The sequence below is a fragment of the Crotalus tigris genome, unplaced genomic scaffold (assembly GCF_016545835.1).
Source record: "Crotalus tigris isolate CLP2741 ecotype Arizona unplaced genomic scaffold, ASM1654583v1 scf7180000020955.813331, whole genome shotgun sequence".
Lineage (NCBI taxonomy): Eukaryota > Metazoa > Chordata > Lepidosauria > Squamata > Viperidae > Crotalus > Crotalus tigris.
The window spans coordinates 605,595-627,893 of NW_024098276.1; the positions used below are offsets into that span (position 1 = coordinate 605,595).

The following is a 22,299-nucleotide window of genomic DNA, read 5'->3' on the forward strand; positions in this document are numbered from 1 at the left end:
TATATAAGATGACTGCACCATACTGCTAAGATAAGCACCAATGTGTCCCCTGGTAGAAGAAACAGTAGCTAACGAATTGGGTGAATTATGAAGTAGACAACGGAATCTTTAGTTAAATAGTTGTTTTAAAATTCTAAACCTTTGAATGAATGAATTCAAAATTAAAATGAGTATAATATAGGTTACTGACAAATAGAAACAAGTTATGGCAGGTGACAAATTTATTAGAAAACCTATAGCATCACCGGAAGGTTTGTATTGCAGAATACCTTCAGCACAGAAATTATGAACATGGTAAAATCTCATTCAGCAAGTCTGCAGACTCTAAAGAATATATATTATCATCTTGAAACATCCTTTTTATTTGTCACGTTTGGCCTGGCTCTCTTCAGAACAATATAAAAACGGGCAATTTTTATGCATTAAAAAGTTCCATTAGCTTAAAAAGATTTAAACAGGAAAGATAACAGGACAGATGGCTACTCACCTGAAGTTTTAAATAATTGCCCTGAAATGTTATTTATTGCTTTGACAAAATGGAAAACCAGTACTTGCTACAGCCACTGTTGAACAATTGTTATATCTCTATACAGAATACTGTTCTTTTCTTTTTAAAAAACAGAAGTCAGTCACTTTGTGCTGTACTACAGCAATGCAGGATTAATATAACATCTTTACAAAGTTTCACGGGAGAATTACACATAGATGAAAAATGTCTGAAACACTCAGTATTCTGTATTACCATTCTGGATTGAATTTATTTGGGTGCCTCCAAATGAAATATTATAATTCAATTCACTGCATTTTAAATGAAGTTTTTTGCCAGACCATATATCTAATACATGATAATTTAAGCTCCTGCCAAATTTGAATCAAAAGGCATTGATTCAGTCAGCAGAAGATATTATATCATCCTATGATTTGATTTAGAAAAATCATACCTAGTTTAGTAAGGACCAGCAGAGGTGATAGCAGTTTGAAAAAGGCAGATAGTTACAGCAAATTCATGTAGAGTACACCCTAAAATTGCTTCGTATCAGCAAGCCTTCTTAGAAAGTGTTTTAGTCATCATAATTACACTGAATGTCTGAAGCTTTGTCATAAGCTTAGAAGATAGAAGTTTAGATAAAGGTCTAGGGATTGGATTTATGCATCCAGCATAACAACAAAGATTTAAGCCATTTACAATTCCTGTCTAAACTCCAGTGCAATGTGACTAAAATATTTTTAAATATGAAGCTGTGCAAGAAAGCATATAAATCTGCTTAGATTTACAGAAAGATTTCCAAATGGAAATTATGATCTATCATGTCACTGGCAGGCAATCCTCTCCATCTCTCCCTCCCCCTCCCCCCCCCCGTTTTTCACAGCTTTTTGTCTCTAAGGGCAGACTTTGCTATACTGATGCAATTGATGATAAAGGAAGACTGGACCAACAACAAGGCTTTAAGGAAGTTTAAACCTCTAACACCATAAGATAGACTTAGAATAGCTTTCCTCAATCATCTAATCTCCCTAATATTTTTTACCACTCCCATAATTCCCAGCCTGCATAACCAATTTTAAAATCTGGACAGCAAACAATTGTGAAAGACCAAGTAAAACATAAATCCTGACAGGACAGGTCATTACTTTCTTACTTTTATAAACTATGCTGATAGTGTTCTGTTTATGATTAACATTATCAATCATTGTACAATACCTACAAGAAAGTTAAATTACTGGAATTCAAGAATTCTCTCTCTTGATCATTTTTTGCTGATTCGGCCCAGTTATTTTGCCACAGGAATTTCTTTCACACTAGAAAGATCTGAATATATCTTTTTTACTTCAGTATGCATTATTAAATGCAAAATTTCTATCAATTGTTCAGACTGTTTCTATAGGATTTCATTACCAATAAGTTTTGCCTGCACCAGCCTCACTGAAATGAATGGGAGTTGAGAACAAACTTTTCAAGTAAAAATTGAAAAATTATAATGTGTACTAGAAAAAAACAAAATGAGGATAAAATGCTCAACCAGCTTAGCAAAGGAAAAAAAGAAACCTTGAAGCATTTCCCCCACAATTTTAATTATCATAAGTAATTTAAACTGATTTCAGACTTAAATAATAATAAATAGAAGAAAGAATGATTTGGGGGAAAAATTTAAATGTCATGAAAATTAATTTTAAAAAACACAGAAATAATGTTCACACCTATAAACCCAAACCTTCATAATCTTAAACACAACAGTGAACTGTGAAACTTGTGTTTACCGATTATTTAGTATTTTTAAGGGCTTTCACCTTGGCCATTTCAATTTTAGCACCAAAATTAACCCGGAAGAGGTACTGGTACAGTTCTGATGCTATAAATGGTTTACATATAATACTTTTATATTATAATTGTACACACATACTGTACATTCACACATCCACACAACAGGAGGAATATCCAAATGTATACATGGTGTGTTTTAGATTGTTTGTCAAGACTCAAAGCATTGGAAATAAAGCAGAAGGGAATATTTTACATAGGCAACTTTAATGCTGTAGTGCACTTATAAAAAAAGTCCAACTTCCCTCCCAGCTCAGCAGCTTGTCTGAATTGTTTTGTTTTAATGTCACGATCCAGAAGATGCAGAAGTTATTGCCCTAAGTATTCTATACATAACCATTGGTGTCCTCAAAAACAAAACAAAAACACTTGAATTTGCTACTTAATTTACAAACTTGATTGCTCTTCTCATTACAGCTTTAATTCATTGGCAATTTTGGAAGCAATGTTTTTAAAAGCTATGGATGTTCCCGAAATCCGTTTAAAGCGAACTCCATTCAGGGACAGTCTGGGTAGCTTACACACCTCCATCTCCCATTGCACGAGGTTTTCTGCATGGCCATCCCCATGGACACAGAAAAGCAAGAAACGTTCCCTCTGTTCATAGTCACAATTATTGGCATCCAGGACCTTGCGAATTTCCCTCATCATATCATTTGGATCCATTGAACTGGTAGTTTTCATGCTCCAAGTAAATCGTAGTGAACGGGGTTTGGCTTCTTTGTTGTCATCCTTCTGATCAACAGCCACGTTACGACTGAAATGAAATCAAGTTTCAGTATTCACGGATGAACCTGGAAGATGCTGTTAGTAAAAGCTATTGTCTTTTGAAACATGCATTATTAAAAACATTCTTCTATCAGTATTAAAAGCTTAGGTTAGTGTTTAGCAACACATGAATTAGACACAGGCCTATAAAGCTAAAGCTAAAAAGGCCACAGTTACTTCCTCCTGAAAACAGATGTTATGAGGGTGGGGTGAAGGCTGCAAATGGAAGTGTGACTATGGTATTGCGTATTACTTTGCTGCAACTTCTCTGCTCCAAATGTTTCTCCCTTATTGATCATATTCCTATCCTCACAGAATACCAAATAAATAGGCTTGCCTATGCCAAATTTTATAGATTATATTGAAGGAAATTTACAACGTTGGCAATTGGGGGCTTTAAGGAACAACTTACACTACTAAGACTCTTTAGGGAGAGCACAATAAATTGGTGCTGCACTTCAAACAGGTGCAGAAGACCTATTAAACAGACTCTTTAAACATTTATAATTGCTAGAAGATTATTTCAGACTTAAAATTTTCTATTTTCTTTAAAAAAATAAACAGATTATAATTTTTCGTATTTTACATTAATAATACGGGTTCACCAAATTCTTTTATAAATTGTCATTCATAATTTGTATGGGTAAAAAAATGTTATTTATGTTTTTCTCCAGGAAGAACAGCAAAATTAACATACTTATTCCAAAACTGTTATACTGTAAATATAGGTAAATTAGAATTAGAATTATAAACTACAATCTGGTTCAATTTACACCAGTAGCTGTTAAGATTTTTGTTTATTGTTTATTGGACTACAGTCTTCTGGGTGAAAATACATTTGATTGTATATGACAAATGGCTTCATTTCTTTCCCAACCCAATTTCCTTACTCTTTGGGGATAAGCTAAGAGAAAATGAGGTCACAGGAATTTTTAGAAGTTCATACTCTTCTGCTGCTTGATCCGGTGAAAATTACCATGCCCTTCTGAAAAGCATTAATCATCTAAACTCTAAAAATTCATTTAATTTCCCAGCATGTGGTATTTTCTAACAGGATCCTAGAGATGGTGGCTAATAAAATCTAGGAATTTATGTAAAAAATATTAGCTCATCATTCAAAACAAAGCCCTTGTTACAGACATTTCTGTGATTAAGTTCTAGTCACATGAAACTGTTTTCTAGGGCAGGATGTTTTCCCATCATAGGATCTGAACTGGCAATTTCAGCATGTAGCTCCTTATTTATCTGGCAATGAAAGTAGCTTCCTTTCAAGACAATCTGAAGCTACACAGAGAGCATTCTTTAGCAGCAAACTACCTGCTGGATCTCTCAGAGCTGATTTATTACACTGCAGCTAAGATCATGGATTCTTTCTAATGATATGGAAGTAGGTCTAGACCTGCATGAGAAATCAGAATCATGTACTTTGAATGACTTAATCACAGTTTCGCAGATAGGAAGCATTTTGAAATTCAGATACTGAAGTCACCAGCACCACCATACCACCAACACCCTTACATATTTTGAAGGAGGGGAGAACGAGACATACTAATCTAAGTTAAAATTTTAAGCAAAAAACATTTTTCCCTCACCTTGAGCCCTCATATCTCCCATTCCTCTCATATTCAGTCGGGAGCCTCAATGAAAACAATGCCGAAGCACAAAGAAAGCAGGAAAGAGAAGACAAATCTTACACTAGCACAAATAATGATGGCAGAACACTGCACACTGACATCTCATTCAATTTAATTGCAATTCACTGCTTGGGTTTAAACACTGAAATAATGAGTACATTCAGGATATCAAGCATGCCCTTTTCTATATCAAATATATTGAGAAGCCTCAAGTATTTGCTATTTGAGATATTCTAGAGATATTAGAAACAAGTTGGTCATGAAAGATTCAATTACTTGCAGAAGATGCTAGATAGGAAGGAAAAAAATTAAAGCAATAAAAATTCATTTCAGTTTAAGATAAACTAATAGAACACCTTATATTTGTGTTTTATTCTTCCCAGAATTTTGGAAGCATTTCTTTGATACATAAATTTCCTAATTTTACAGCCAAATTGATAACTGCTATTCACAGTATCCACATTTTCAGTTAGAAATTTTATTATTCTTTAACTTCATGTACTTAGCATAGTTCTACCTTACCTGTTAACAATAAATCTTTAAAGAAAATAGAAATAATACAAGATAAATATGTCTTAACTCTTTCAGGAAGAAATGAAAATAAAACTTGCATAAACTGTATGTGAAACAAGAATCTCAACTAGCCTTCTATACTTTCTAATTAATATATGGTTTTAAAAAGATATATATTTAAACCTCTCTTTAAAATAAATTTCTGCCTATGACTAAATTACTGTCAATGGAGAGATAAATAGCTAATAGAGTAATAAGGAAGAAATCCTTTCTTGGCACTGTATGTTCAGAGCTACCTATATCATTTTTAGAAGATTGAGATTCTGAACTGAAAATATGCTGACAAAGTCTTTATACAGATCTTATCCGAATCCCTAATTGCAGAACTGTCACAGCTTTGTGTGGAATTCTATATCATACTGATATAGAAAATTTTACCTCAAAAGTCAGAATAAAATATAGTAACAATAAAAATATATTTGATTGGCTCAACACATTCAGGTGAAATTCTACATCTATTCTGTATAGGAAACAAGGCAGTAAGGCAGTGTCTAAATATATTCTAAAGAGGCTGGCTGGCTGCTATATGAAAATAAAGCTGGTTGATATGAATGTCTGAATTATTTCACAGATCTGTGAAAATTAAACTTATTTCTTTTTGCACTTCAGTGCACTATGATTTAAATCTATTAAGGATTTATAACTATGTAATCTAGAGTTCCATACAAATGTGAAGTCCACTTCTGTAGAGCTATAAAATTTGACAGTAGCATTATACACAACAATTAAAAGGCTAATTAATGTTATAGCATTAGAAATACTGGTCTCTAACGTAACATAAAAATAATAATATAACTTCTGTTAATTTGCATTGTGTCTTAGAAAAGCAAAATATACTGGAAGATAGCAAAAGATAAATAAGAAATATAATCTTTGGCTATAATTTATTGTTTTGGCACTGCCGTTATGCAAGGGCACTTGTACTGGTAAATGTTGTTAGTTTGTTAATATAGTGCTGCAAGATATATGCTAAACATTATAAATTAAGCACTTAACTCAGTTAAGCCGATAAGAAAAACCTATAGGAATTTATAATTGGAAAACTGGTGTATGGCGGCAACAAAACCAGATGGCTTTTGTATACTGTCAATTAAGCTGTAACTGACAACAATACAGGCAGAATGTGCTAAAATTAAAATTATAAATATCAACACATAATCAAAAGTGCTTTTTAGACAGTCTTCTCTTAGTGATTTCAGTGCCTGAATGGTTTCTACTGCTGTTCTGTTGCTTCTTTTAAAAATATGTTTAACAGATTTTTATATTTTTATTACTTCATTTGGGGGAATGGACAAAAGTGTTAAAAAGTTATAAATAAACAAAACTAAAATATTCACTGGTTTTATATTTTATTAAGAAGTAAAATGTATTAGTTAACTCAAAACAAGGATGCCTCTATTTGCTACTACCAGAACAGCTGTATAAAACTACACTAAAAGTAAGATAAGGCTGTTATGATGCAAACATCACTGGAGAAATATATGGAAGACTACACAAGTTAAAGCAAAATAATTTTTAATTGTATTTGAAATGGTTCTGTCACTGGGGAGAGGTTTTAAGTAATTTTACAGGAAGAAGTGGCAGTTTTTATATGTAAGATTGTAACATAACATTTGTATATTTTGGTCTCAAAAACTGAAATGAAAATGTCTCAAAGATTATATACTTTCATTCAAGATTATTCCGAAAATCCAGTGGCCTAATTAACCAAGGTGCTCTCATAGAAAAATAAAAGCAGGCGATGTCTACAGAAAACATGCTTTCATTTAATTTTGAATAGAACTGAAAACAGTGGGGAATAGTGTTTTTACTGAGGACTTGTGCATTTCATTTGTGTGAAATATGCTTCCTGGGATGCCCATTGACAATAGCTTTAATTATGTAACCCTTACAACATATTTTGGCCTGCAAGAATAACAGCTGAATTCAATCTATATGTGGTCCTCAACTTATAACCACAATTGGGACCAGAAAATTTGTTGTTAAGTACAATTAAGTGAGGCATGTGATTGCACTCAATGTTACATTTTTTGCCACAGTCCTGAAGTGAATCACCGTGGTCGTTAAATGAGACATCACATGACTGACATGCAATCTTGCCACTGGCTTCCTTGTAGGTTTTGCTTATTGGAAGGCGGCTAGGAAGGTTGAAAATGGCAACTGCTTGATCCGAGGACACCGCAACTGCCGCAAATATGAGGTGGTTGTCAAGTGCTTGGATTGCTATCACTTGACTGCAGGGATGCTTTGACGGTTGTAAGTGCGAGGTGCTGTCGTTAAGGTACTTTTTTCAGCACCGTTGTAAACTTTGAATAGTCACTAAACTACCTCCATTTAGCTCAAAACCATTGCAAGCTGACAACTATACATGCAAAATAGCTCTAACAGTCTTAACTATTACACTATCAAACACTGAACAGTATTTGCCAATAGAACAGATTCTCCCTTCTTCCTACTCAGAAGAACTGGGAGACTATCTAGCAGCCAGGAGAGGGGAAACAAAGCAAAGGTAACTCCCATTGCATAAGAAAACTCTGCTTATAATGCATATGGACTGAATGCAGTCCATATGAAAGTGGAGAAGAACATGAGCCAACCAGCTCTAATTACACACATATGCAATAAGCTACATTCCATTTTTTCGCAAACCAAGGAATATGAAAAATCCCTCTCAAACTTGCAGATTATTCAGGCAAGCTCCGACAAGCTCTTCCTGGCTGCAGACTGACAAGGGAGAAGTAGGAAGCAACTTGGCTTCTTTGTTTCTCCTTCTTTTCTGATTAACATATTCATCAATATCAAGCAAAAATACCATCTTCCATTTTTACCAACACACAACACACTTTCTGAAAATCTTGAAGATATTTAACACTCATTATCAATATTTTATAGTTTATTTGCAAAGCATCGATCACTTCTGAATGTATTATTAGTGGAAATTTACAAGGTACTGAAACTAAAATGTGAATGATAAAGCAAGTTCTGAGTTACTTACCTGTTTCTTGTACATTACTCGTTTAAATCAGTATCATCAAACATCAATCTCCAATCACAAGCATGCTAAGTGTATTAGTATAAAGAATAAAATTATTTTTGGTACTATTGAAGTAAGTAAAGCGCACAAGGCATGCTTTGCATCTCATTATTCAGGCGTCCATAGGGATTATCATTAGTTAATATGAAGTTTTTTATTTTATTTTCTTGGGTTCATGAAAAGTATTTAGTTCTCAGCAGAAGGTTTAGTGTTGTTTCATTTTAAAAAAGAAAAATCAAGGCTAGAAAGCCAAATTCAGTGTTAATTGCAAGAGCTGGTTCTTAAAATATGAATAAAATCCTACCTTTTGATAAACCTGAATGACATGTTTCTAAAAGAAATTAAAGTCAAAATAATAATTAACAAATGGGTTATTATGAAATAAACTGAAAAGCTATTCATTGTGTAAGACACAGAATAAGTCTAGTTGAATGAAATATGGAAACACTTCAAATTCATTAATTAAATTAAAAATAGTTATTGAAAAGGATGGCTTTTCAGTATTAAAAGGAATTCAAAATTTTTCTTCTCTGTGTGCTCCTAGTACTTATCAATGCTTGATCTAGAACAGTGGTGGCGAACCTATGGCACGGGTGCCAGAAGTGGCACTCTGCGGGCACGCGTGCTGTCGCCCCAGTCCTAAGCCTTCAGCTGGGTTTTATAAAACTTTTTTGCTTTAGGCCTCCGCCGTGTGCAAAAAAAAAGAAGTTCAATCAATCAGTCAATTTCAACTTCTCGCGGGGAAAAAAAAGATCTTGCAAAGTTGGAATTGATTGATTGAACTTTTTAGTCCCACCCAGTCTGCTGTTACCACTGCAGCCACGCCCACCCAATTGGCCACGCCCACCCAATTGGCCACACCCACTGGCACCCGACGATGCATAAGTAGGTTTTGGGTTGCAGTTTGGGTACTCGGTCTCTAAAAGGTTCGCCATCACTGATCTAGAACCTCTTCTGAGTAGCAGAGAATCCTTTCATGTCACTTCTGCTTTCTACATTTATCATTAACCAAAGACAGTTAAATTAGGACAGTGTATTACTGTATACTACTGTAATAGACAGTAGACAATATGCACATGTTCTTGAAGACAATTTGAAAACAAAGGATATTAGCCCTCAGAGGAGGCAGGTGAAAGATGACCTGCTTCGCCAACTGACAAATGCTCATTCTCTCTACAATATTATTACAAAAGAAAATCTCACTAGGCATTCAAGAAGAAAAAGGTCATCAAAAACTGGATGGAAAAAAATTGACAAGTAGTTTTGCCAGTTTCCTCTACATTCCCTGAGCTTGAGAGAAATAATCAGGTGATTTAAATAGCAGTGATTGAATAATTTCTGCCTGCTTCTCCCTATAAGTGAATACCTACATCTAAAGAAGTATATTTTAAAGCACTGGGGACTTGAAAAAATGTATTTTTCCAATTTATTTCCTCATTATATGATCTAAATGTACTACTTTTTTCTATTTCCCAAGGACAGAATCACAAATATTTCAAATAAGATAAACACCCATATTTTGTTTAATGTTTTAAATGCCTAAAACAACATTGTTATAGGATATAAATACACAAAAGATGATGGTTTGAGAAATATGTACGAATCATTCCAAACATAAAATTACTACATTTTGGTCAGTTGTATACATAGCTCTGATCACTTGCAGAAATAATGTACATATTACATCCTTGGTAATAAAGGTATGAAAAGTAGTACTTTCTGAATGTACATATTTTAGGACTCTGTTCTGAATCTTATAAACAAGTTTCTACAAATATGATTAACTATTCAAAAGGACTGTGCTTAAAAAATATGCCGATAAATTATAGAACTATCTATGTATGGTTCAAGAGTGTAGCTGTGGATAAAAATACTGAACAGATAGATAAGTACCATGCACATTTCAGATTGTTTACAGAATTATTTGAAAAATTCAGATACAATGGGAACCCACGTTGTAAGTATTTGAATATTTTGGGCTAGGGATATACAATATTTGCCTACTCTGGAACAAAACATTCCATTCCTAAACTGTTGAATTTTGCACATCCCAGTTTTGGACTAAAATGACTTTTAAAAAGTAAAAACTCTGTTATTCAGCAAAAAAAATTAACTAGTTGGCCCAAAATATTCTCCACACAGCTCTTAACTTTTGTTAACAGCACTTCAAATGTTCTCCTTTATTCGTACTTCATGTCCAAATTCCCTGCTACCAAATGAATGGGATTCTTTCTTTTTTCACCAGTCATAAAATTTGTATTGGATACCCAATGCATCTGTACAGATAAGGATTAATATTGCACATGTGGTTTAAACCCTAACCAGGCATCATTAAAATGATCTAAGCCAGTGTTTCTCAACCTTGACAATTTTAAGGCATGTGGACTTCAACTCCCAGAATTCCACAGCCAGCAATGCTGGCTGTGGAATTCTGGGAGTTGAAGTCCACATGCCTTAAAATTGTCAAGGTTGAGAAACACTGATCTAAGCAATGGTGATACAGTAAAACTCTCTTATAGAAAACAGCTGAGCATTTGGAGATTTTTCGGTGAAAAAAACACAAGAACTTCAGTTAATCAATATATTTGAATTACCGCAAACATCCAAATTTACATGGACATATTGAAGATAAAACCTGGTATCTTCTGCTTACAAAACATCTTCTACAACTAAGGAATGGACTTTACCCATTTGCTTAATTAGTTGCAACTGGGATCTCTGAAGCATGGGAGTTTTGGATGTGCAGCTCCTAGTAATCAATAGTTCCAAAGATAAATGCCCACAAAAACCATCTTCTTTCTCACATTTCTAGTAAAATTTGCAGCTGTAACATTAATTATTTGAAAGTAGACAAAAGGGTGTAAACGATGTTACGTTTGAAACTGTTACATTCTCAGATTTTCATTGTGAGGCTATAGCACCTGTACTGTCCATCTGCTTCTGTCTCTACAAGTCTCAAGCACTGAACATTTACATGGTATCTAGAATTAATTCTTTGCGTCCTGTATGTGGTGCATTTTGAGAAAAGTTCTTATAAAGAATGCTTCCCATTTTCTCATGATATGTAACAGACCTGAATCACAATAAAACTACTCAGTAGATAAACAACAAAGAGGCAACGTTCCAGAAACTTTAGCCAAAAAAAGGTTTGTTGATAAGATTTCCTAAGTTAAAACTTGGCACAATATTTCCCCTGCCTGTCTGCCTCCCAGTCTTCCCAGGGATTCATTCCTTTCAGCCAATACCAATATCACCATTTGGTATATCTCCCTGCCCTACTGTCCTCCAATCTTCTTAGGACTTTCTCCTGCTTCCCTTTAGCGAACAGTATTCTCTCCTTATCCACTCTAAACAGTTCCATCCTGATCAACTGTTGACTGTGCATGAATCAAAGTATTATGTAACCAAAGTAACGTGCATGTTTCAGTTCAATCAAAGCTAATCCTGAATCCAGCTTGCTGATTTATTTATTTATGAGACTTATATACCGCTTTAAGTGCAAGCACTCTCTAAGAGGTGTACACCAGTAAGCAATGTGTATATATATATATATTTACATTGCCCCCAACAATCTGGGTCCTCATTTTACCTACCCCGGAAGGATGGAAGGCTGAGTCAACCTTGAGCCGGTGAGATTTGAACCGCTGACCTGCTGAACACAGTCAGCTAAAGTGGCCTGCAGTACTGCACTCTAACTGCTGCGCCACCTCGGCTCTATGTGATCCAGGCACATAGAACATTTTCTACACTCCTGTTTATTAAAATACGCTGCGTTACAGCAGATGTTCTACATTATATTTCACACTTTTAAAAAGAGTCATTTTAATTGACTTCCACAACTACAAATCTTTTTGCAGGATGAAAACCTACTGTATTATCCATTTTAGGGTAACATTTGATTGAGAGAAAATGCAGGCAGCTCATCATGAAGTAATGCTCCTGAACTTGATCTATAATTTCCACACTTTTATAGTCAATATTTAACTTTTAAAATAGTTACAGAAAAAAAATCACTGACGCATAAAAATGCAACATGTATATAGGTGTAACTGCTCAATACTGAAAATTCCTGTAGTAATCATAACTTAGTTTGTGATTCTTTAAAAAATACATACCTTCTAGTCAGCTTTGAAGTCAATTTACTGAACAAATTAGTGGAGCCCCTACTTCGTGTCTGTGAAAGTGGTGTTGCTTCATGAGATAAACTAGGTGATGCAGGGGGCCCATTATAGGTGGCAGTGCGCCTTTCTCTAAGCTGCCCGTGGAAAGTACTACGACTGGCAGTTCCTCTTGGGAATCGGATACGATCGGGTGTTGTTGCGCTGCTGATACTGTGAGTTGAGGCAACTGGTGTCCTCTGATCAGGAATGGTACTAGAATAAAGCCAAAGGGACCTTAAATTTTTCAACTGTATAACTTCAATTGTTTACAAAGCTATCTTTACAAACAGCATAACATACAACTATAGCATATAGAAAAAGATTTGTGGATTATAATATAGATTATTTTTCTATATTGTACATTTTACAACACAAACATATTGCAAAATGGTAATTAAGAATCTGTATATAGAGGAAAAAAGGTTTTGTGTAGATTAAACTGTTTTCACATACAGAAAAAAGGTTAACATTGACAATGATTTGTGATGTCATAGTCAAACATAGGGATATTGGGGCAAACTGTATACATGAGCATTTCAGTCAGTTTGTGAGAGCTGGATTCAGTGACAGCCAGAAAGAATACAATTAACTAGTGATAAACATGCGACCTACTGAGTTGTAAAAAAAACAAGCAAGCAAACAAAAACATATCCACCTACCCCATATACATATATAACAGACAGAAGACTATGGAGAAAACAACTTACCTAAGATTCCTACTATATTTTCCTTATAAAAAGACTTCCTATACATTTTCAGATTTTAACTAAACGTCCTTACACTAACACTTGCTTCTCTGGTCAATTATTTGATATTTTTTATTATTTATATTTCATATTTTTGCCCATATTAGATAGCAGTACATAGCTAAAAGGCAGCAGACGTTTCTGGTATTACCAGCAGAAAAGAAAGGTCATTTAAAAGTTTTTAAAATACTAAGCAGGCTTACTATCAATGTGCAGAAAAATAACACAATTAATTACCTTTTTACACAATCAACAATAAATATTAAGGAAAAAAGTATATGTTATGCTCCTCCAAAAACAAACACACATATATATCCTTTTATTTATTATCTTTGCTTTAAAAAAAAACACATGCAAATTCCCAGAAGATTCAATCTCTTTCTCTTGGAGATTCAATTTCTCCAAAGAGTGATTGCAAAAATCACAGGAAGAGATATTACATCAAACCAAAGGACCTTCCCCTGCCTCCTGCTTTCTTTTTCTTCCTGCCTAAATTTGTTTGGTCATCATTCTAAACAAGATGCAAAGAAAGAGAAAGAAAGAAAGAAAGAAAGAAAGAAAGAAAGAAGGAAGGAAGGAAGGAAGGAAGGAAGGAAGGAAGGAAGGAAGGAAGGAAGGAAAGAAAGGGAAGACTACTTGCTACCTGTTTTTACACTTTAGAATTTACAATCATATAAATATTAAAATGTTTACTTATGCTCTAAATTTAGGTAGATAAAAAACAGCATGTTGTATTATATATTGATACATAATAGAATGTGAACATACACAGAAAACAATTATCAAGTTTTGAAAGTTAATATGCATTTTAGTCTTCAGAGGCAGACATTTTTGAACATATTTAAATTTTACTGTCCTATAGTATTACTTCTTTTTAACATATGTACAATAATAAGATATCTTATTTTCAATGACGACAAATCAACATATACTAAAGTAGATAATCACAAAATTAAATAATTCAGCTATTGATTAATTTTATGCAGTAAAACTGCCTTCCAAGCACAAAATATTCTAAAGTTCTCAACAATATTCACCCAATCTGGTACATTCCAGGAGAAAAACAGAATGTTCTGGGAAATACCAGAACATTTCAGGCCTAGGACAGAATTTTGCACATCTCTGTATTGTTTGCTTTTATCATGTTTATCTTCTTCACTAAAAAGCACCTTTTTACTGACATGCTTTCAATAATCCTGAAATAGGTACCTAACCCTCCTTTCCGAAACTCTTACCTGCTCTCCTTGCCATTTTGAATTACCGAGTGTCTGTCTGCAGGAGTTCGTTCACTACAAACATAAGTGTTTCGCCGTGTCATGGCTCCAGGTGTAGTGTTGCTCTGAGAAAAGAAAAACCACATTTATACTGATTACCTAAGGAAGGGATCATTGTAGAATATGAGTATAAAATGTAACTTAGATTAAAATACAAATATAATGTCTATTTTTAACAGCTGCAAAGAAAGTCTAGTTAAATAGAAAAGAAAGTAAAAACAGAAAGGATATAGGCAAAAATACTGGGCAATACATGATGAAATATGGATACAAATATACAGACTGAAAAAATAACCACAAGCCCATTTAAAATATTTTGTTTGGGGACAACAGTACAAAAACAAAAGTTAAATAATTATTTGCTTCTTACTTTCCAAAGAAACAATGTACCCAAGTCATGAATAGTTTTCTATCAATGAACATGGAATTATCAGATATAAGACTGCTTAAAAACAGATATGCAGCAAATAAACAATGGGCTTATTTATCAGAAATCAACATGCACCTTTTGGGACTTAATAGGAAACAATAGCTGGAAGGTTTTGATTTCTCTCCCTCTGAGTAATCCCATTAACTAAGAATGTGGGCCAGAAATGTCACAAGCCATTCCATTATGATTCTCTTTATCTGTTTAAATTTCAAGAAATTATGAGAAATTCTGACGTCATAAATGCAATGTTTTCCAATGGCTGTTTTTTTTTTTACTAAGAATCTGCTTAAGCTATATTCTAATTAATGTCTAGATATAATCTACTGTAGGACTTTTAACAGATTACATAAACTGCAATTTTCATTCAACTGTGGGAGATTTTTTAAAATATCATTGTTGAGACAAGGGGAATTAGCACATTAGAAGTACAATACAGCACATTGAAAGCATCTGTCTAGAGCAGGGGTAGGCAACCCAAAACACTTAGAAAGAGCCACTTGGACCCGTTTCCCACCAAAAACAAAACACTGGGAGCCGCAAAACCATTTTGATATCTAAAATGAAGATAACACTGCATATATCCTTTTTTACCTTTATTATAGGTGTGTGTGTTTGTGTGTGTGTGTATGTATGTGTGTGTGTGTATATATATGTATATGTATATATATATATCTACACACACACACACACACACACACACGTACACACACAGGTAAAAAAAGGATATATGCAGTGTTATCTTCATTTTAGATGTCAAAAGGGTCTCTCTCTCTCTCTCTCTGCCCTTGGTCTGCCACTCCTCTTCCCCCGCTCTCTTTCTTTCTCTCTCTCTCTTTCCTCTCTCTCTCTCTCTCTCTCTCTCCCTCTTTTTCTCTCTCTCTCTTTCTCCCCCCCCCTCCTATCTGCTGCTCACCTGACAAGCTTCAGGCTGTTGTCCAACAAGATCAGGGGTAAGCAACCTCGTCTCTTTTATGACTCATGGACTTCAACTCCCAGAATTCCTGAGTCAGCCTACCTGGGCTAGCTAGCTCTCTCCTGCCCTTCCTGCTTCCTGCAGAGACGCAGCAAAGGGAGGAGCTCTGCCCAGTAAGCTTTTCAGCTCCTCGGAGAACACTATGAGTGCACTCTCTTTTTTTTACACACACACACACACACACACACACACACACACACACACACACACAGAGAGAGAGAGAGAGAGAGAGAGAGAGAGAGAGAGAGAAGCAGGGAAGCGCAATTCCTCTCTCTGTCTCTGTCTCTCTCTGCAAAGGCAGAGGAGGCTGGGAGCCGCAGGGGAAGGCTCAAAGAGCCGCATGCGGCTCCAGAGCCGCAGGTTGCCGACCTGTGGTCTAGAGTCTTTTTTTTATGAGATAGGAGAGAGACTGGCCCAGTCAAGAGAAGGAGGTGAAAATGGGGAATTGTCAGAATCCCTACATGGGCATAAGAGGATAAAGTCGGACACCCCTCCCCCCCAACTGCCCTTGAACTTATCTAGTTATCACTCAGATAAGAGGCTTTAGCAATAAAGCAACTAACTGAACTCTTCAATTGTGGGTCTGGTTGTTTGTACCTGACAGACGGGTAGCTATGTAAATAGAATAAATTAAATTTTAGAACAGATTGTTTGTTTAAATAAGGAAGAAATTCATGACAGTAAGATCTATAGTATAAAACAATTTATTTATGGTCTTCCTGAGTTCTCCATCTCTGGAGGTTTTTAAGAAGAATTTGGATTACATGATCCTCTTCCAACTCCATAATTCTATGACTGCCTAGTAGGCTTGGATAAGCTAAGCAGTGCAAAACATTGACACAATACTCAGTATCTTGCATTATGTATTATTTGAACAATATTACTACTGAATGAAATGAAAAAATCTCAAGGCAGTTTATAACTGGACAAAGATGGAGAGAAGATGAAGACATTATGTCTTTGTAAGACATTTCAGGGGTTGTAACAGACAGCCATACTGTATGGAACTCTGATGGAAGCTTACTAATTTAATGGATTTCATTTATTGTTAGTATTTTTATATAGCCTTTCTATAAAAGTTACTAAAATAGATACCAAAAAGAAAATGCCATACTGACAACAGCAAAACAATCATGATAGCAGCAGAAAACAAATGCATTTTAAAAATACAAGTTAAAAAGATGGGTCTTAATTGCCATTTTATAATAGTGAATGTTATAAATAACATTTTGTTTTGTTGTTTAGTTTGATTATTATGGAAAAATGATAATGTTACTCTGTATTTTTCAGAAGCTTAGATAATATGTTCCAGCATTTTCAAGAATCACCCCAAGTAAAGTCAAGATGAAATAATCTAAATGCACACTAAATGAGCTTGAACTTTTAATAAAGGATTGTCGATGACTAGTTCTTGTTAATCAGGGAGAATTTAGGTGTGGAAGATCCATATGTTAAGGATGTTTTGTGCTCTTAATTATTCTAATATTTATTGAAAAATAAAATCTGTAAAGCATGACCTTTCAAGAATTCTTGACTAATTTTGCTGACAATTTTCTCTTTCAGAAGGTGGAGGAAACTACAAGAAGATCATCTATCCCTGACTGGGTATTAACAGATAGCACATTTTTTGTTGAGTAATACGAGAAGTAGGAATACTAGGGAATAATGAGCACGCTAATTCTGTTGTTCTTGATTTTAAGGGATATTCAAGCTGAATCATACCTAAATCTTGTAATTCAAAATAATGGATTTTAATGAAAACATTATTCAAATATGTGTCAAATTAAAAAAAAAAGTGTACAGCTACTCACTGAAAATGGTAAAATATTAAGAATACAAAGAAAAGGCACAGCTACTCAGCCCTTATTTTGACTTGGTTTCTTCAAAGAAAATGGTATGCAACTCTCCAGGAGTGAAGCTTAAAAATTATACACATGGATACACACACACACACACACACACACACACACACACACACGTCTTATTCTCAAGGACTGCCTGGACAAGTTCCTGCAGTCTTCTTAGCAGTATTTTTCAGAACTGGTTTCCCATTGCATTCTTTGGCTTTGTGCCTAAGGCAGCACTAGCCTAAGACCTTAACTACTACACCAAACTGGTTCTCTATATTAACTTTAAATGAGTTTAAGTTTATGGGACTAAATGTACTGCATTTCAGACTGGAAATCTGCTGGTGGTCAGACTGATTATGTTTGAGAAAGTGGGAGAACTGGGAAAAAAGATCCACCCAGAGACAGCGTGGATGATTTTGTGAGGACATGACTAGGATGCCTTCACTGATCAGCTCTCTGGATGATACTAAGTTGTGCAATTCTTTTTTCCATTTCTGTTTCACTCACCTCCAATTGTTATTAAATCTGAAAGCTTACCTGACTCTAAAGCAACAAATTTTATTACCAGAAGCTTTCCACAATCAAAATTTCAACAAGCAAAAAGTAGTAATTCTCCAACTGTATTTTTGGAAAACTATATCATGTTTCTGAAATGGGTCAATGTCCATTTGCTTTATAGTCCACACTAATAGCCAGTCCAAAAATAATTAAAAACATTGTGTCAGTACCATAACAATGACTTGGTTCACCCTAAGCTCAAAGTTGACTCAGAAGGAAAAAAAACTAATCAACAGATTCTCACAATCATACCCATATTCAGAATACAGTTCAGAATAGGCTACTAAACTAATTTATAGAATAATGATTACAGCACAGAATTTAAAAGGTCTGAGATACCATGCTAACGTGTTTTGCCCCAAATTGCTCCTATTACATAAGGTTGATTGAAAAATAAGATAATTTTATAATTATAATTTAAAGAAAATCCACAACTTACATTGGGAGTAGCAGAACTTCTTTTACGCTCAGGTATATCAGCTTTATTTGGGTTGCTTGCATTCCCAAGCATAGGGCTAGCAGGAGCAATTCCTTTTCCTCCAGCTGTATTGCTGCTGGACTTCCTTGATGGAACCCCTTCTTCTTTGAGGTCATTGTCAGTAGTACTTGTCTGGCTTCTTTTGGGATAGGCTACTACTGGAGGAATAGATGGACCAGCTGAAAAACAACAATACAGAATCATTGTATATTATTGCAATGTATCCATGAAAATATAATACCTAAGAAATAATTACCTATATCTAAGAAATATTTAGTGAGGACATTACCAACCATACATCTACTTTTCTTAACTGCTCACTCTCTAGGGCAGTGGTTCTCAACCTTTTTAATGCCGTGAACTCCAACCGGTCGTAAGTCGAGGACTACTCAACCGGTCATAAGTCAAGGACTACTCAACTGGTGCAGCACTGTTTGCAAAATGGGACTTTTGGCAGAGACAGCCTGGACAATTCCTATTGGCTTTTGAAAGCCAATAGAATTAGACTCTATTCAAGAGAGTCTATTCTATTGGCTTTCAAAAGCCAATAGAATAAAAGGGAGTAGCACAGCTAAGGAAAAGGGGGGAAAAATGGCGGACTGCGTTGTTTGGCAACTCCCGTGAAATGGTCGTTCGACCCCAAGTGGGGTCCCGACCCACAGGTTGAGAACCACTGTTCTAGGGCAATTCTTTTGTTTTCTACTACTAGTGCAGCATTTCTCTCTGAAACCCAAGAGTAAAAAATTAGAGACATGTTTTAATTCTTGTAAGAATGAAGATAGTTCAATTAAGAACATGCATTCTTGAATGTGGATGGGTGGGGGTTACCTCCTACTTTGGAAGAAGTATTACTATGTCCCTGCCCTATCTTAAGATGTTATCACTTGACTCTTCTGTTTTAGATAACTATCAGCCATTCTTCAACTTTTCCTTTTTAGTAAGGTTGTTGCAGAGATGAAATGGATTTGCTGGACCTTTTCCAGCCAAGATTCAAGCCTAGGTGCTGAACAGAAACATCACTGTCACCCTTGTTAATGACCTCTAGTAGTGCCAGTATTGCAGTAGTGCTCCTGGTACCACTTGATCTTAAAAATCATATTGTTTAACTTTTTTAACTGCAGCTGTTATTATATGCCTATTAATATGCAATCACATATTAAACGTGGACTTTTTTGTTTTTTTGTTAATTTTCAAACATTCCTAAGACACCTGATTGCATTAGCTCTTTTGAAGGAAAAAGAAGAAATTAAAAGAGTAAGCCATGTTTATCTTTTGCAACTCTTAGCAAGTGTTTCAGAAGGAATTTAACAATTTATGTATTTGTGAAATTTGTACCATTCCTTTTGTTCAAAAGCTCAAAGAAGCATATATAGTTTTCTCTTTTTTCCACAACAACAGTCCTTTGATGTAGGCTGGGAAAATGACTGTCTTACAGCACTTCTGTTCTAAGAGTAGATTAGAACCTGGGTCTTCCAATATCAGTACAATATCCTGCCTGAAATGGTATAGGGCAGTGATGGCGAACTTTTTAGAGGCCGAGTGCCCAAACTGCAACCCAAAGCCCACTTATGTATCGTCGGGTGACGGGTGGACGTGGTCCATTGGGTAGGTGTGGCCCATTGGGTGGGCGTGGCTGCAGTGGTAATGGCAGACTGGTGGGACTAAAAAGTTCAATCAATCAATTCCAACTTTGTGAAATCTTTTTTTCCCTGCGAGAAGTTGAAATTGATTGATTGATTGAACCTTTTTTTTTTTGCACACGGCGGAAGCCTAAAGCAAAAAGGTTTTATAAAACCCAGCTGAAGGCCTAGGACTGGGCAACGGCGCGTGTGCCCACAGAGAGGGCTCTGCGTGCCACCTATGGCACACATGCCATAGGTTCGCCACCATGGGTATAAGGTTTCCTGCCTCAGTAAGAGATTGGATTAGAAGACCTCTAAGGGCACTTCCAGCTCTATTCTAACTCTAATTCTAATTCTATTCTCTATTACATCACACAAAAAATAATGCAACCTTTTTCCATTTTGTATACAGGATAATAATAATGATGATGATGATGGAAGAGACCTTGGAGGTCATCTAGTCCAACCCCCTGCAGGAAATCCTATATATTTTGTAGATGTTTCTTTCTGCTGCAAATTAATCTGTTACAGAATCTGTATTGGACTTTCGATGGTGGCATCAGGACTTCCAGAATCTGTAGCTATTTTATTCTAAAAAATGAGGATTGATTTATTTATTTGTCAAATTTAGGCGCCATTCACATTGTCAGCTGGAGCAAAGTTAAAATTTTATACAATTAAACATAATTTTGCTTTTATGCAATTTTTTTTAATAACAGTTACTATAACTTAATCTGCACTTTCACTAATATGTCTCTCTCTCTCTGTGTGTGTGTGTGTGTGTAGGTATGTGCACATTAGTTGAGAGGTCTGCTAATTTAATCAAAAAGGTGAAACTTAAAATGCAAATCATAGAGAAATTTCCTTGCAGAAGTATAATTTGTAACGACCTAAAAAATCATCCCCATGTTCAAAGAAACACACTATTTTGGCAACAAAAGAACATATGCCTTCCCATCTAATTCTTTTCTTAGTTTAAAAACTTCAACATATCCTTGTCTTCAAAACGAAGTAACTACTTTTGGAATAAAATCACAATGACCTCATCACCAAGACATACTTTACCATAGTAGTAAGCAAAATAGTCTTGATCCATTTAAGATTTATTAGCTTTTCTAATGTGTTTTAAATTTATAGATATTTGGGCAGATGGTATATAGCCTCTAGAAAATTAATTCAAATGCAACCTATTTTGCTTTGTAATAAATTGCACTGGTGTAAAAAGATGGAGCTTTTAATTTTGTTCACATAACGAGTAAAAGAAAAACAATCTTTTGCAGTTTGGGATTAAGTCTTCAAATTCATGAAAAATAAGAAAATGTCTGCTTTTATTATATCCATACAGAGCAAATCTGATTGAATCGTTGCTCTGTATAATTAGGTTAAAAAGGTAAAGGAATCCCTGTGGATTTTACTCTGCTAGTTGTTACCAATTATAGGGGGTGGCGCTCATCTCTGTGTCAAGGTCATTGAGCCAGCACTGTCTGAAGACATTTCCGCAGTCATGTGGCTAGCATCACAGAGGGCTGTTATCTTTCCATCGAAGGGGTACCTATTTATTTACTTGCATTTATATGTCTGTGAACTGTTAGGTTGGCAGGAGCTGAGACAATGATGGGAGCTCACCCTGGCGCGTGGCGTTCGGGTCTTGAAACTGGGTTGCTGGCTTTCCAGCCAACAAGTTCAGCATCTTAACCACTGAGCTACTGCGCCGTCCCATATATAATTAGAAACTTTGTGAAATAAATGACAAATTATCCACAGAAAAAAAGGAAATGAGAGTAGGATAAAACATGAAGTTCCTAAAAAAAACAAAAACACAAATGTGCATGCATATACATATACCATCACAGTAGAACTAGAAGAAAAGGTGTATTGT

At 35.1% G+C, this 22,299-nt stretch overlaps 1 protein-coding gene across 5 annotated transcripts in view; it reads right to left on the minus strand.

The window, feature by feature from the left end:
- Nucleotides 1–203: 203 nt before the first annotated feature.
- The window catches only part of MARK3 (microtubule affinity regulating kinase 3), a 77,243-nt gene continuing 55,147 nt past the window's right edge, over nt 204–22,299 (minus strand). For 2 of the 5 annotated variants that reach the window (XM_039368931.1, XM_039368935.1), the window contains 6 exons: nt 18,760–18,977; nt 14,471–14,574; nt 12,445–12,702; nt 8,634–8,660; nt 4,681–4,725; nt 204–3,077 (listed from right to left, as the gene is read on the minus strand). In XM_039368931.1, the coding sequence (XP_039224865.1) occupies nt 2,732–3,077; nt 4,681–4,725; nt 8,634–8,660; nt 12,445–12,702; nt 14,471–14,574; nt 18,760–18,977 (998 nt within the window). In that variant the 3' untranslated portion in view covers nt 204–2,731. The remainder of the gene's footprint in view (nt 3,078–4,680; nt 4,726–8,633; nt 8,661–12,444; nt 12,703–14,470; nt 14,575–18,759; nt 18,978–22,299) is intronic. The other 3 variants (XM_039368932.1, XM_039368933.1, XM_039368934.1) reach the window with 3 other exon arrangements.